The 15,750-nt window shown below is 42.1% G+C and overlaps 1 protein-coding gene, 2 non-coding genes and 1 pseudogene across 6 annotated transcripts; 2 read left to right on the top strand and 2 right to left on the bottom strand.

The window, feature by feature from the left end:
- Nucleotides 1–684: 684 nt before the first annotated feature.
- Nucleotides 685–11,736, bottom strand: LOC124968494 (zinc finger protein 844-like). 4 transcript variants are annotated; one of them, XM_047531006.1, is made up of 5 exons: nucleotides 11,634–11,736; nucleotides 10,916–11,052; nucleotides 2,957–3,083; nucleotides 2,690–2,750; nucleotides 685–1,809 (listed from the first exon to the last, which is right to left on the bottom strand). In XM_047531006.1, exons 3-5 carry the CDS (start codon nucleotides 2,988–2,990, stop codon nucleotides 1,071–1,073), a joined length of 834 nt encoding a protein of 277 aa, XP_047386962.1. In that variant the 5' UTR covers nucleotides 2,991–3,083; nucleotides 10,916–11,052; nucleotides 11,634–11,736; the 3' UTR covers nucleotides 685–1,070. The 4 variants fall into 4 exon arrangements, with proteins under 4 accessions (XP_047386962.1, XP_047386961.1, XP_047386959.1 ...); XM_047531005.1 differs by having other exon boundaries at nucleotides 11,550–11,711; XM_047531003.1 differs by lacking the exon at nucleotides 10,916–11,052 and having other exon boundaries at nucleotides 11,550–11,711.
- Nucleotides 3,258–3,330, bottom strand: Trnaa-cgc (transfer RNA alanine (anticodon CGC)). Its single transcript has one exon. It is a non-coding gene; the product is annotated as a tRNA-Ala (tRNA).
- Nucleotides 5,185–5,257, top strand: Trnaa-ugc (transfer RNA alanine (anticodon UGC)). Its single transcript has one exon. It is a non-coding gene; the product is annotated as a tRNA-Ala (tRNA).
- A 2,088-nt stretch (nucleotides 11,737–13,824) lies between the features above and the next one.
- LOC124968215 (40S ribosomal protein S2-like) lies at nucleotides 13,825–14,684 on the top strand (annotated as a pseudogene).
- Nucleotides 14,685–15,750: the final 1,066 nt, after the last annotated feature.

Below are 15,750 nucleotides of genomic sequence, written 5' to 3'. Positions count from 1 at the left end.
CCTGGTCTATGCTAGGCAAATGCCCTACCAGCAGCTATAGCACCAGCTCCAAATGTCATTTTTCCATGAAAATAACACATGGAATCTACATAAAAGGTAAAAAATATCTAGAACCTGCCACATAAGGCCAATAGGATGACCCTGATTTTATTACCTGCCTTGAGTAAAACAAACATGACCTATAAAACTCATGAATTATTGTCTGCACTATACTTACAGAATCGTCACCATGTTTGTTTTCAAAATTAATAATGAGCCAGGCACGATGGCGCACACCTGTAATCCCAGTGACACGGGAGGCTGAGGCAGGAGGATTGAGAGTTCAAACTCAGCCTCAGCTATTTAGTGAGGCCCTAAGCAACTCAAGATCCTGTCTCTACATAAAATACAAAAAAGGGCTGGGGATGTGGCTCAGTGGTTGAGTGCCTCTGAGTTCAATCCCTGGCACCTACCCAAAAAAATTAATAATGAGACACACTAGTCCAGAGAGGTACTTTAAGAATGAGTCACTGGGGCTGGGGTTGTGGCTCAGTGGTAGAGTACTTGCCCAGCACATGTGAGGCACTAGGTTCGATTCTCAGCACTGCATATAAATAAATAAAATAAAGGTCCATCAATAAATAAAATACACATGAATATGAAAAAAAAAAAAAGAATGAGCCACTGATGAATATAATACTCATAACTTTTAGAAGGTTTATTTCAGGTAGGATATTTTCTAGAGCATTTTATACAAATTACTTTATATCAGGCTCTTCATGTGACTTAACATTCATAGGACTTACAACATGAGGAATTTCCATGGGATATTCAAACTATTTGTCACAACTGACAACTTATGTTTCTCAGATTCACAGGGCTTTGATCCAGTATGCTTCCTTACGTGTGGGCCAACTGAAAACTTCCATACATTCTCTTGAAGCAGCATCTCTCCACATTATGTTCTTCTGCATCAGTGCACTGAACCAAGATGACGAGAGGTGTTCCCACAACCTACACTGATGTGAGTCCTCTCCACTCTGCATTCTCATGTGTGCTACAGTGGCTATACCCTGAAGCCTTCCCACACTCTACAAATAGGGCTTCTCTCCAGTGTGAATCTTTTGTTTTTCCAGGTTACTGGAGCCCTTGTAGGCTTTCCCACATTGCTTACATACGTAGTGTTTCCCTCCAGTGAATCTTTTCATGTCTCTGCATTTTACTGTACTCTCTGAAGGCTTTCCCACATTGCTTACATACATGAGGTTTCTCTCCACTGTGGTTTCTTTCATGTATTCGAAGACTACTGGCACAAGTGAAGGCTTTCCCACAGTGCTTACACACGTAAGGTTTTTCTCCAGTGTGAATTCGTTTGTGTATATGAAGGAAACTGGAACATCTGAAGGCGTGCCCACATTGCTCACACACATAGGTTTCTTTCTATTGTGAGTTCGTGCATGTCTTCGACAATAAACAGGAAGACTGAAGGCTTTCCCACACTGCTTACATACATAAGGTTTCTCTCCAGTGTGAGTCCTTTCATGATCTCGAAGGTAACTGGGCTGCCTAAAGGCTTTACTACATTTTTGACATTCATAGGGTTTCTCTCTATGCTCCTCATACTTACGTCCTCTGCATCTGCATGTAGAGTCAGATGAGATGTGCCTCGTAAGGGATGAATGACCAAAGACCATTTCACACACACAGCTTTCATGTGGCTTGACTCCAAGAAGTATTTTCTTGTTTAGAATACCATCTGGAGTCTGGTTAAACATTTCTTCACACTGTCTACTATTTTTATATTCAGTGAGTCTCTCTACCACTTGACTTCTGTAACAAAAAAGCAGGACATTACAAAAGATTTGCTTATTAGTGGTTTTACATTTATTAATATGTTAGCTTATATGTTAACACCATCAGGAAGTGTGTATGCTTTATACCTATATAAACCAAGGGAACTTATATGGACTGAATGCTTGGCAAGATGGTCCAACCACCGATATTGTCAAAGCAGTAGTATTCACTGGGGTTTCTTGGTTGGGGTTTTCTTTTTTTTTTTTTCTTTTCTTTTTGTTTTTTAGTTCTGGAACTGGGGATTGAACCCTGGCTTTGCACACATGAGGCAAGCATTTCACTGCTGAGCTATATCCCAGTCCTCACTGGGGTTTCTTAATACTGTTTCCAACTTAACTATTTTGCAAACACTGACCATCTAAGTCACATGTAAGTATGTAAGTACAGGTTAGGTATCCCTCATCTGAAATGCATGGGCTCAGAAGTGCTTTGAATTTCAGATTTTGAAATATTTGCAAATACATATGCAGTATCTTGGAGATGGGAACCAAGTGTAAAGTCAAATTCATTTAGGTTTTACATACACCATAGGCCCAAAGTCTGAAAGTAATTTCATACAACGTTTTAAATAATTTTGTGCATGAAATAAAGCTTCTACACATTAAATCATCAGAAAATGTCACTTGTGGCATCATGTGGCATTATGTTGATGCTAAAGAAGTTTAGGATATTAGAGCATTTACAATTTTGAATTTTTGGAGTAAGGATGCTCAACCTATATTTAGTTTTGGAGAAAATATTCTGAAAAAAATAATTTTGAAGCTGGGTTTATTTGTTTTGTTTGCATGTTTTAAATATTTCCAACTCACTCCAAATTTCTTAAGGAATGTTGCTTTCTCTTATGAGTTCAAATTACCTTTGATTTCTCCAGGGATTTTTGTACTCATCTTCAATGTTCTGGTCTCCCCATTTTTGTCCTAAAATGTAGACCCAGAAAAATCATTATGAATTATTACAATACTATAGAAAATTTATAAGAGTATAGGTTCATATTACATTGAGATCATGTTGAATTTTTTACCAAAGTATTCCCTTTTCATATTCCAAATCTTTAAACAGCATTGATGAATAAAAAAATCCTTGTTCCCTAACTGACTAGGTGAAGGAAGGATGTCACCCTTACCTACAGAGGCAAGGTTCCTGAAGGTTTCCTGCATCACAGCTCTGCGGAGCTTGTTCTGGGAACCAGTTAGCAATGCCCACTCTTCCTGGGTCAAGTTCACAGTCACATCCTCAGAGGTCACAAACCCCTAAAAGAATCCCAAATATGTTTTCAGGAGACTGACAGCTCCTGGGGTCCTGTATTCAATTAATAACAAGGTTACACAGTTCTGCAAACTACAAACATTTATTGCATGACTTGGTTGTGACATTCTTTCTCTTTGTTCATACCCATGTTCTCTCACACAGATTCTTTTTTTTTTTTGCGGTGCTGGGGATTGAACCCAGGGCCTCATGCTTGCGAGGCAAGCACTCTACCAACTGAGCTACATCCCTAGCCCCTCACAGAGTTTTCTGATTCTAGTTATGAATGCTTCTGTACAGAAATAGCAGAACAAGAACACTTGTCACTTTGGGGAGTTCATATATACTGCTGGGGCATCCCTAATATCTCCTTGTACCATGGGCCTATAGCATCTGTCCAAGTCCCACTACCTACTATGTAGAGTAGGCAACAGACTTAACATCAGTAGTCTTGAGACTTCATCCTTAGAAATACTTATTCACCCATTCTACCTTCTTTACTGGTAGCTGGAAACTGGAATTGGGATGGACCTCACTACCTAACTGAGAGGAAAAACTTGATTTGCCTAATTGGTTTATGCAAATAGTGTGGGAAGTTCCTTCACTCCTGTTTCCCCCTTCAAAATTGCACTTTTCTTACTTGCTCAATAGAATGAGCCAACCTGATCAGCCCTCAAAATCTTGTTTGGGCAATGAATCCCCCTCTCTCTTTTTGCATCATTGGGGACTGAACCCAGGACCTCGCACATGCTAGGTAAGTGCACTACTACTGAGGTTCATCCCCAGTCCTTTCAATAAAGTTTTATCTTAAGACAGGGTCTCACTAAATTGCATGGGGTGACCTTGAACGTGAGATCCTCCTGAATCATCCTCCCCAGGAGCTGGGATTATGGGTGTGTGCCACCATGCCTGGCATGGATGCTGGATTTCTAATGAGCTTCCTTACTGGCTAGTAGTTGACAACTTTAGTAGTCGACCGCTTTTCACCTGGAGAAAGCAGCACATCCTCTAAGGTTACATTAAGGGACATCTGGAAGCATGAAACTAGTATCCTCTACATCCAGTTTAATTAAATATTTGATAAGATTAATGAAGGATAAATACTCAGTAGCAGAACTGGATAACTATTAATGGGAACAATTTGCTGTATACTTCAAAATAGGTAGGAGGGTTTGCATATTCCCAGCATGAAGAAATGGTAAGCAATTGAAGTGATAGATGTGACGATTACCCTGATCTGCTCATCACACCCTCTACACAAGTACTGAAATATCAGATGGTGCTCCAAAATATACATAATTATTATGAGCTAATTAAAAATTAAAAACCCTTATCAAAAACCTTTATATTTTATTGGGAAATATCAAAGGAAAGTGAAATAAGGTGCAAAGAGGCATAGATGTTTAAGAACTCAATGTCTCCTCTCACATTTTTCTATAAAATTCCCTAAATTCCCCCAAAATAGATCTTTTAGGAGTCAACCAAAACTACTTTACCAAATCTAGTAGGAATAATTATAATATAATATAAAGTTGCTCCCCCCGCCCTTTACGCTGCAGTCATTTCCCCACCTCCCAACTTACAACCTAGCTTGTCAATCTGTGAACATCCTAGCTAGCTATTGGTTCATCAGTCAGCTTGCAGGTATCCTTCTCCGTTATTGGTCCCGTTAGCCCACAGGATTCGACTGCTTAAGAATAGCTCCCCTGCCATTCTCTCTCTCTCCTCCATTTCACACTCTCTCTTGCGTGCTCTCTCTTTTCCTCTCATTTTCTCTTTTACCCTGCAGGGAGACACTCTGCCTGTTTGCTTAAACTCTCTTATGTGAGTTCCCATGTCCGGAGTGGTTTCTGTGTTCTTAAAATAATAAATCCTAACATAACCAAAAAACTTCCAAATGGGAAAGTAATAGCTTGCCTAAAATACATAAAGGATTTTGAAACTATAATGTTCAGAACATCCTGCTACCAATGGATAGAGATAAACCAGTGGACTAAAGTGTAGGAAAATAATGGTCATTGAATCTACACATACATGAAAAGTAGATTAATAATAGCACAGGTACTAAATAGAAGAGTGGCAGAGATGGAGGGCACTTTAAGGGCTGGGGATGTAGCTCAGTTGGTAGAGTGCTTGCCTTGCATGCACAAGACCCTGGGTTCAATCCCCAGCACCACCAAAAAAAAAAAAAAAAGCACTTTAATACATGGGTAGGGGAAAACTGGTATCTAACTGGAAACTGCATCACCCCCCCACTGCCCCCTATTTCATGCACAATAATCAATTCACTATACATTCAAATGGGGAAGATAAAACTCAAAGGCTTCAAGATGTTAGTCAAAAATCTTTTGAAGGCAGATATAGGGGCACAGGCCTGTAATCCCAGCTACTCAGGAGGCCCAGATAGGAAGATCCCAAATTTGGGGTCATCGTGGGCAAGTTAGTGAGATCCTATCTCAACATAACAAATGAAGTGGTACGGGGGCAAGAGGGGCTGGGAACTTGCTCAATGCAAGATCTCCTGCCTAGCACGTGCAAGGCCCTGGGCTTAATCCTAGTCCTAGAAAAAAATTTTGTTAAGTTTTTCTGGATGAAGGAAGAGACTCTTCAATATTTTAAATACAGGGAGGTAAAGACAAGAAAGCAGAAATAAAATAACTGGAATACATGCGATATGAAAGGATTACTCGGCTAAATTAAATGAATGCATGATTTAAAAAATGGTAAGCTGGGCAGGGTGGTGCCTGTAATCCCAGCAGCTCAGAAGGCTGAGACAGGAGGATCCCAAATTCAAAGCCAGCCTCAGAACTTGGCAAGGCCCTGTCTCTAAATAAAATATTTTTAAAAGAGCTGAGGATGTGGCTCTGTGGTTCAGTGCCCCTTGGTTCAATCTCTGGTACAAAAACAAAACAAAAACAACCTGGGAAAAGGATCATAATGTATTTAAAGGTAGGTAAAAACACCATATGTGAAAAAAGATTCATGTCTTTTACAAGGAAGGAGTAGTCAATAAATCAACTGTCAATTAGGTCCTATTTCATAACCAAAAGTGTAAAGTTCAGCCAATATGATAGTGCCAAGTGTCGATGACCACAGCAAATAGTTATTTACAAATGAAGATCAATGGATACGTTCCATTGGTGCTTCCTATTGTTTGGTTTGACCACAACCTATATAATAATGTACTCTGGAAAATCAAAGGATTGTACTTTAAGTGTCTTTACCACACACACACACAAAAACAGTAGACATGTTAGTTCAACTTAGGCACTCCACAATGGATGTATATTTCAAAGCACGATGTTTTAAATTATATGAATTCAATTTTATGTACCAATTTAAAGTATATAAATATTTTAAAAATAAAATAAAAATAAAGACATTAAATATGTTATGCAGAGAGATATGTTTCTAGCACTAACTGAAAAAACAGCTGGGGCTGGGGTTGTGGCTCAGTGGCAGAGTGCTTACCTAGCACGTGTGAGGCACTGAGTTTAATTCTCAGCATCACATATAAATAAATAAAATAAAGGTCCATTGGCAACTAAAAAGATATGTAAGAAAACAGCTGGAGTGCTTATATTAATTCAGACTAATCAGGCAGTAGCTCAAGGAAAATTACAAAGAATACAGGGATAAAATAATGATAAAGCAGCAGGTTCTCCAAGAAGACATTACAATCCTTAATATGAATGCTCCTAAGTATAGAGTCATATTATATGACCCCAAAACTTAGAAGACTACAAGGAGAATATAGATCTAATTATATTTGAAGACTTCCACACACATATTAGTAATTGACAGATAAAATATAGGTATAATGGAGTTAAACTCAAAAGTATCATCCATTAGGGCTGGGGTTGTGGTTCAGTGGGAAAGCACTTGCCTAGCATGTGTGAGACACTGGGTTCAATTTTCAGAACCACATATAAATACATAAAAAAAATAAAGTTCCATAAAAAACTAAAAATTTTTTAAAGTATCATCTATTAACTGAAGTCAATATTTCAGAATGCTCCACATAACAACTATAGATTATACATTCTTCTCAACATTATATGGAATACTCACCGATATTGACCAGGTTCTGAGCTATAAAACACACCACAACAAATCTATTGGAATAGAAATCGTATAAACTATGCTCTCAGCATATCAGAACTGAAGTGGAAATTAACAGCAGAAGGAGAAGCTACAAATTATTATAGATTGAACCACAGACTTCTTTTTTTATTTTTATTTTTTAGTTGTAGACAGACACAATACCTTTATTTATTTATTTTTATGTGGTGCTGGGGATCGAACCAAGTGCCTTACATGTGCTAGGCAAGCGCTCTACCACTGAGTTACAACCACAGCCCTAAACCATAGACTTTAATACATGTGTCAAAGAAAAGTGTCAACAGAAATTTAAATATTTCAAAGTACATGAAAATTAATATACATTTTATCAAATTTGGGGAATGCAGAAAAAGCACCACATAAAAATAAAGTCATTGTTTCCATATACAACTAAAAAAAATTAAAAATATAAAAATAAAAAAATAAACCTCAGGGGGCTGGGGCTGGGGCTCAGTGGCTGAGCACTTGCCTAGCATATGTGAGGCACTGGGTTGGATCCTTAGCACCATGTACAAAAATAAGCAAATAAAGGCATGCCATCCATCTACAACTACAAACAAACAAACAAAACCAAAAACAAACAAACAAACAAAAAAACAGGGTTGTGTTGTAGCTCAGTGGTAGAGTGCTTGGTTAGCACATGTGAGGCACTGGGTTCAATCCTCAGCACCACATAAAAATATATAAAGGTATTGTGTCCATCTGCAACTAAAAAAAATGTTTTAAAAATAAAATAAAATAAAAATAACCCCCAAACCATTCAAACCCCAGAATAAGTGAATCTAGGTCCCACTCTAAGTTATCCCATCAGTGTAATGGGATAATTCCTGAAAGAGGCTCATTATGAACAACCAGATATTCCTATCACTCAGGAAATTCCAAAGGGGTTAAGGACATATGTACCAGAAACTGGAGACAGAGGTCAAATATATTTTTTATTATATCACAGACCCAAAGAGATTCTTAAATTCACAAATGCTACTCCAGCAGAACCCAGAGGCGTCTAAGTCAGAGACTAAACCAACTCTGTGGATGCAAAATCAGACTGCTGAGAGTTTAATTTCACCCAAGTCCAGCTGTCTGGGTAAGTAGCAATAATACAAGAAATCAAGTCCCATTACTCGTGTTCTGGAGAAGCAGTCTTTACACTTAGATGACATTGCTCCCACCTGTTAAACCAGACTCATATTTTCAAATTCTTGCTTTTTGCCTCATATGATTAAGCTGAACTGATCAGTGTAACATAGTTGTTCATCAAACTTTTTAGTTCTCTTCTTCCTCCAGGCCTGTGATCTTTGACCCACTTTCAGCCTGAGCCAGCACACCACCTTCCCTTTACTGTCACCCTAACCACAGGCTGTCTTCAGGGGAAGACTTTCTTGGTTCAGGATCTTGTGTTCCACCCTCCATCATCCCTTCCTCTCCCACATTCTTTCTGTTCTCTACTTCCACCTACCTCCTGAGGGTAGGGGGTGGAGGGAGCCTTTCTGCCTAACCATTGGGATATCTGCAGACCTTATAGCTGGGGCTTTCTCCCTACTACAGTACTCCTTTCAAATAAAGTCATGTCCTACCTCAATCAACATTTCACTTTTTATTTTTGATACTGGGGATTTAGCCCAGGGGCAATTTACCACTGAGCTACAAACCCAGCCCTTTTTATTTTTTGAGGCAGGGTTTCACTAATTTGTTTAGGGGCTCAACTGAGTTGCTGAAGCTGGCCTTGAACTTGCAATCCTCCTGCCTCAGTCTCCCAAGCAGCTGGGATTATAGGTGTGGACCACCATACCTAGCAACATTTCACTTTGTAAAATACCTAGAAACAGCTCAGGAATAAGAACCACAGTGTGAGAGAAATAAACATATCTCCCCTTCCAGTCCAATGCTGCCCACAGGTGCAGGTGGATCCAGGCTTTCCAGTGTCTTAGCACCAAGTATCTTTCTGTGCTAGGTGTGAGCAGGCTAGGACATATTCAGGGCTAGGCTCTCAGGAAGAAGCTAAGGATCCTCCCATGACCTCCCTTCATAAGTTCATTACTTGCCTCAGCTTGGAATCACTGGGGGAGACCTCTGCTCTCCAGTCAACACAATAATATTTTGGCAGGGGTTGGGGAGGCACCCAAGGGTGCTTTACCACTGAGTCATATTCCCAGCCCTTTTTACTTTTCCTTTTGAGAAAGGGTCTTGCTAAGTTGCTGAGGCTGGCTTCAAACTTGCAATCCTCCTGTCTCTGCCTCCCAGGTTATGAGATTGGATGTGTACCAATGTCCCTAGCTACAATTCACTTACTTTATAATAAGAAAATACTCAGTTTGAAAAATCCATCAAGATAACTCAAACTCAGTATTTGTGTTTACAGGAGGGAAGGAAATGGTTAAGGCACTGGTATTTCATTGCTCAAAAGGAAAAGTACAAGTATCTGTCCTTTTCAGACAACAGGCATGACATTTAAACATTTGTTCCATGACACTGAATAATTTAGCAAATATACAGGAACATTTCTTGGTGTTACCATGCCATGATCCATAGGGTTTAGCATTAAGCTCTTAAGTCCAGGTAGGAGGAGAGAGATCAAAGTTATTTACAGGGACAATTCTCTACCTAGGAAAGGAGAGGTACTGACACGAGGAGAGGTACTGATGAATCTTTGTATTTCACCAATTTATCTACCAGATTTTCTTGTAGAAATATGTTCATTTCCCTCATTCATAATCGTAGACTGTTATTTCCTAATTTTCTTTCCTCCAGGAGCATTATCAAGACTAAGTATTGGATTTCCACTTGAAAAGATGAAAAAGAACTGAGAAGCATAACCACTGTGAAAAAAAAATGTGGCTCAGTTCGGGTCCCATGGCAGCTCAGAATTTTGAATCCAAGGAAGCACTCTGGGGTGGCCGGTCTGAGTCACGGTCCACCTACAGCACCCAGAAAGCCACTCCAGATACGGGAATTCACACCAGAGATTTTATTAGGTGGACGACCAGAGCGCCCGCTTGGGGCTGGGAAAGAAAAAGAGAGAAAATGGCAAAGGAATTTCTCGTGTAAGTATTGGAATTTCACCAGCTAACAAGAGTCCAATGACTAAGAAGGAGACTCGCAGACTGCCTAGTGGACCAATAACTACCTAGGATGTTCACAGACTGACAATCTAGGTTGTAAGATGGGAGGGGGAGAAATGGCTGCAGCATAAAGGGTGGGGGAGCAGCTTTATAGTATAACCACCCTCTGGGGCAAAAAAAAAGGGGGGGGGGATAAAAATATTAACAGAGTATAAGATTACATAGTTTTTTTTCCCCTTTTTTTCTCCTTTTTTTCAGTACTGGAGAAATGAACCCAGGGGCACTTTACCACTGAGCCACACCCCATCCCTTTTTATTTTTTATTTTCAGACAGGGACTTGCTAAATTACCCAGGCTGACCTGGAACTTGGAACGCTCAGTCTTTCCAGCAGCTGATATATTACAGGTGTGCACCACCCGTCTCTGCTAAGACTACACACTTGTATTTTATAAAATCCACCTGTATACTTGTCGCTTTTGAAATATTTTATCTTTCAAGCTCAACTGATAACGTTTTACACTGAATGAAAAACTGAGGCTCAAATAAACAACCCTTTTGAAGAAGGAGCAATGCTGACCTGTAAATGACACATCTGAAATATTAGGACTCGTCATCGTGTCACACAGGACACCCTCTCCACTCCTGCCCCCCGCACCTGCTAATCCTGCTCTCTGGATGTCCACAATCCTGGCCAGCACTGGACTGGGCTGTGTGCTGAAGTGTGCTTTTTGAGTTTTTGAGTTCTGGCGCCATCTGCTTTTCCTTTGGGAGAGTTTTTCTCCTTTCACAAGTCTGCGAATCCAGAGAGGAAGAATCGTTTCAGTCTTTTTCCTCAATACCAGCATCCAATCAGTTGACTGCCGATTTGGATCAGAGGAATGGGAATCTCAGTCGAGAAAAGAAAATCCAAATGGCTCCCTGGGCTATTTAGACGGACGGGGCCAAAAGCAGCGCACTCACACCAAGGGAGAGCTTTGCTGAGCCCACCAGGCCGTGGCCCTGACGCCCTGCTCACACAGCACTAAGCCTCCGGGGAAAGCGAAGACCCAGGGCGAGGCAGCGAGGAGGCAGAACCCCACGGCTCCTCCCGCGCAAACGTCACGGGCGAGTCCAGTTCTCCCCGTGGCCCTCCCGCGGCCACCGCAGTCCGGGGAGTCGCGGAGCTGTGGGGCCGACCTGCGCAGAGAGAGCTCAGGGCCCAAGGAGCCACGTACCCCGGTCCCGGCTGCCCGCAGCCCCGCCACGAGGGCGGCAGACCCGGCCGCGTCGGTGCCCACAGCCCCTCCTACCTGGCCTGCAGACGTCGCCCCCCGCCACGCCACACACACCATTTCCCGGCTTCTGAGTCTCCCCGAGTCCCTCCTAAAAAGCACCTAGCTGTTTACGGTCCCAGAGCGATAGAGGTTGAGCCGCCTGAGACGTCGCTCAACAAGCTACAGAGGCTAGGCGGCTCCAGGAAGCACCGCCGGAAGTAAGGGGGCGGCTACCCCTCCGAACTGTGCTCCTGATTGGACAGATAGTAAGACCCGCCCCCGCTTCCTCAAAGGGCAGCGTTGCGGTTCCCACCTTCAGAGCTCGGAGCGGCAGCGGGAAGCGTCCACTGCCTGGCTCTGGCCGAGTGGAGACTAAATGGCAAATTCCAGCTCCGGGCTTGAACTGATTTACCCTGAAAGATAATAGGTTTTTGTTTGTTTGTTTTAGTTGTTGATGGACTTTTATTTTATTCATTTATTTATACGTGGCGCTGAGAATAGAACCCAGCGCCTCACACATTGCAGGCAATCACTTTACCACTGAGCCACAACCGCAGCCCGATAATAGAGTATTAAAAAGAACTTGATCCTGGCTTTTCAGAACTGGCCCTGTCCCGGGGCTGTAGTTAGTGACAGAGCGCTTGCCTAGCATGTGTGAGGGACTGGGTTGGATCCTTAGCATTACTTAAAAATAAATAAAGGCATTCTGTCTATCTACAATTACAAAACAAAAATAAAAATAAAACAAAAACCTGGCCCTGTCTTTCCACTGGATTTTATCTTTCTCTTCCTCCTTTCCTTCCTGGTTTTTACCCATGTACCTGAGATAGGAGTCTCGGGGAGTGACTGAGCTGGAAAGTTCTGGGGAAAGGATTGACCATAGGTTTCCTCCTGGCACCTGTTTAGTTGAACTGACATGCCACTAAAGCGCAATCCAACTCCAAGATGCCCCCCTGTGGAGCCGGCTTGTTCGACCAGGAATAACCCCACTGGTGGCACTAAAGAGCAGCTAGTACATCAGGAGTCTCACTGTAAAGAGGATGAAATTCCTATGGTGCAGCCATGGAAGGGCTTAAAAGCCCTGCCCTTCTTCCTTCTCGTTTGGCACCAGAGGTCGAACCCAGCAGTGCTTACCCACTGGGCCACATTCCCAGCCTTCTTATTTTTTGAGATAGGGTCTTACCAAATTGCTTGGGGCCTAAATTGCTAATGCTGCTAAGCGTGTAATCCCAGCGACTCAGAGGCTAAGGCAGGAGTATCCCAAGCTCAAAAGCCAACCTCAGCAACTTAGCAAGGTCCTAGGTAACTTAGTAAGGCCCTGTCTCAAGATAAAAAAGGGCTGGGGATGTGGCTCCATGGTTAAGTGCCCCTGGGTTCAATTCCCAGTACCAAACAAACAAAAACCATAAAGAAGTTCAGTGGTCCTCTTTGAAACCCTTTCTCTTTTCACACTGTATAGCAGAATCATATAAGTTTCTCAGTCTCTCTGGGATGTAAAGGTTGAATTTTTCCTTTCTCTTCTTTCTTTCCTTGGCCAAAAGTCCTTTTCTCCCTTAGATGAAGAGTACTTGTTTATAAAAGCACTTCAGTAGCTGGGCATGGTGATACACACCTGTAATGGCAGCAACTCAGGAGGCTGAGGCAGGAGAATCACAAGTTCAAGGCCAGCCTCAGCAACTTAGAGAGACCCTGTCTCAAAGTAAAAAATAAAAAGGACTGGCAATGTGACTCAGTGGTCAAGTGCCCCTGAATTCAATTCCCAGTACCAAAAAAAGTTTCTCTCTCTTACTTATGTTTCACTTCAATACTCTGGTCTTACTTGGCAATTAGAACATTTCATTTTGGTAATTAGTAATGAAACTTATGTCCTTTCCCTTGTAATGTATAAAGCTGCTCCCCGGCCCATCAGGTACAGCCATTTTGCCCGCCTCCCAACCACTTGTCAGTCTGTGAACATCCTAGCTAGCTATTGGTTCATCAGTCAGCTTGCAAGTATCCTTCTCTGATATTGGTCCCGTTAGCCCTGCGGAATTCAACTGTTTACTATAGCTTCCCCACCACCTTTTCCCTTCCTTGGTCTGTCCTCCTCACTTTCTCTATCCTCCTGGCTTTCCACTCTCTCTAGCGCGCACCCTTTCTTTTCCTTTCTATTTTCCTCTCATTTTCTCTCTTACCCTGCAGGGAGACACTCTGTTTGCTTAATAAACTCCCTTATGTGATTTCCCATGTCGGGCGTGGTTTCGTGGGATTTCCTTACATCCCTGACTTTTCATTTTTGCTAAATAATTCTAATCGCTTCTTCTCTGGGAAAATGTCAAATGTGGGACAATGCCTGTGCAGCGGGAGGGTCGGCAGGGCTGGGGCCCAGGAAACGGGTGGCTGTGTGGGCTTCTGCGGAGGCTTGGGCAGCGCGGCTGACTTGGTAGGGGCGGGACAGGCAGGGCCACGAGCTCACCAGGCAGAAGACAAGGAGTGGATCCCGGTCACCAACCTGGGCCGCCTGGTAAAGGACATGAAGATCAAGTCCTTAGAGGAGATCTGTCTCTTGTCTTTGCCCATCAAGGAATCTGAGATCATGGGCTTTTTCCTGGGGGGCGTCACTCAAGGATGAGGTTTTGAAGATCATACCTGTTCAGAAGCAGACTCTGGCCCGCAGACCAGGTTCAAGGCATTTGTAGCTATTGGGGAACCACAATGGTCACGTTGGACTGGGAGTAAAGTGCTCCAAGGAGGTAACCACTGTTATCCGAGGGGCCATCATCCTGGCCAAGTTCTCCATTGTTCCTGTGCAGAGAGGCTACTGGGGGAACAAGATTGGCAAGCCCCACACTGTCCTCTGCAAGGTGACTGGATGTTGTGGTTCTGTGCTGCTGCGGCTCATCCCTGCCCCCAGAGTTACTGGCCTTGTTCTCAGTCCCTGTTCCCAAGAAGCTGCTGCTGAGGGCTGGTACTGATGACTGCTACACTTCTGCCAGGGGCTGCACTGCCCCCTTGGGCAATTTCACCAAGACCAACTTTGATGCCAAGTCCAAGACATATAGCTATTTGCTTCCCGATCTCTGGAAAGAGACTGTGTTCACCGAGTCTCCCTATCAGGAATTCATTGATGATCTTGTAAAAACCCACACGAGTGTACAGAGGACCCAGGCTCCAGCCGTGGCTACAAAATAGGGATTTTTTTTTTTTTTTTTTTTTTTTTTTTGCAGTGCTGGGGATTTGAACCCAGGGCCATGTGCTTTCAAGGCAAGCATGCTACCAACTGAGCTATATCCCTAGTCCCACATGACATAGGGTTTTTATACAAAAAAATAATAATAATAAAAAATAAAGTGAATGAAACCTGAAAAAAAATAATACTATCAATCTCTAAGCAAATAGACATAGTTGGTATACCAAGAAAGTCAAATCAAATGAAATAAGAAATAAAAGTGTAAAATAAATTAGAAAAATGAATAAATTACTGTTATGGGGTGCAACTTAAGAGCAGACCGATCACCACTGAGAAGTTCAAATTTGAAAGTCATTATTAAGCCGACTGGCTGACTGTCTCACACAATGCCCCCAAAAAATGGCTATTGGGAGAACAGCCCCCACACCATAGGGTTGTAGGGGTTCTTATACCAAAAATCACATCAATCATGTGTCTGTTGCTATGATTCGAAATTACAAACTAACATCATGAGATCATCAACAGAGGGGGAAGTGGGTCAAAACAACCTTACCTAGGTACAAACTAAAGAATGGTTACTAACATCCACACAATTACTGTTTAAGTGGTACGTTGGTTAAAAGCAACAGAGATCAAAAGAGCAATTTTTCATTACATAAGAATTGTCATTTTGTATTGCTAAACATGTCACACTAAGTAACTGAGAATGGGTACAGAGAATGGGTATTCCCATGGGAGTAGCTTATTTCCTACATATGGAGTCTCAGAGCACAGCAGATCCTGTTTGGTCATTTCCCTTAGAGTCTGGCCTATAACATTCTCATGGAACCTGATCTCTCAGCCCATCACATTACAAAGTTTAATAATCCTTGTTTTTTATTATTTTTGCTTTTTAACTCTCCCATGGCCCCAGTAAAAAGTCTCTTAGTCATCAAATTATGGTCTCCAGGCCAAATCTGGCATCTGACTTTGCAAGGCACTTGAGCTGAGAAGGGTTCTTATAGATGATCTGTAACTACTTTGACAGGGAACCTACACTTTGAACTCCCAGTTCAAGGAACTGTTTTT

This window comes from Sciurus carolinensis, chromosome 17 (assembly GCF_902686445.1).
Source record: "Sciurus carolinensis chromosome 17, mSciCar1.2, whole genome shotgun sequence".
Classification (NCBI taxonomy): Eukaryota; Metazoa; Chordata; class Mammalia; order Rodentia; family Sciuridae; genus Sciurus; species Sciurus carolinensis.
This window is presented reverse-complemented; position numbering and strand designations above follow the sequence as displayed.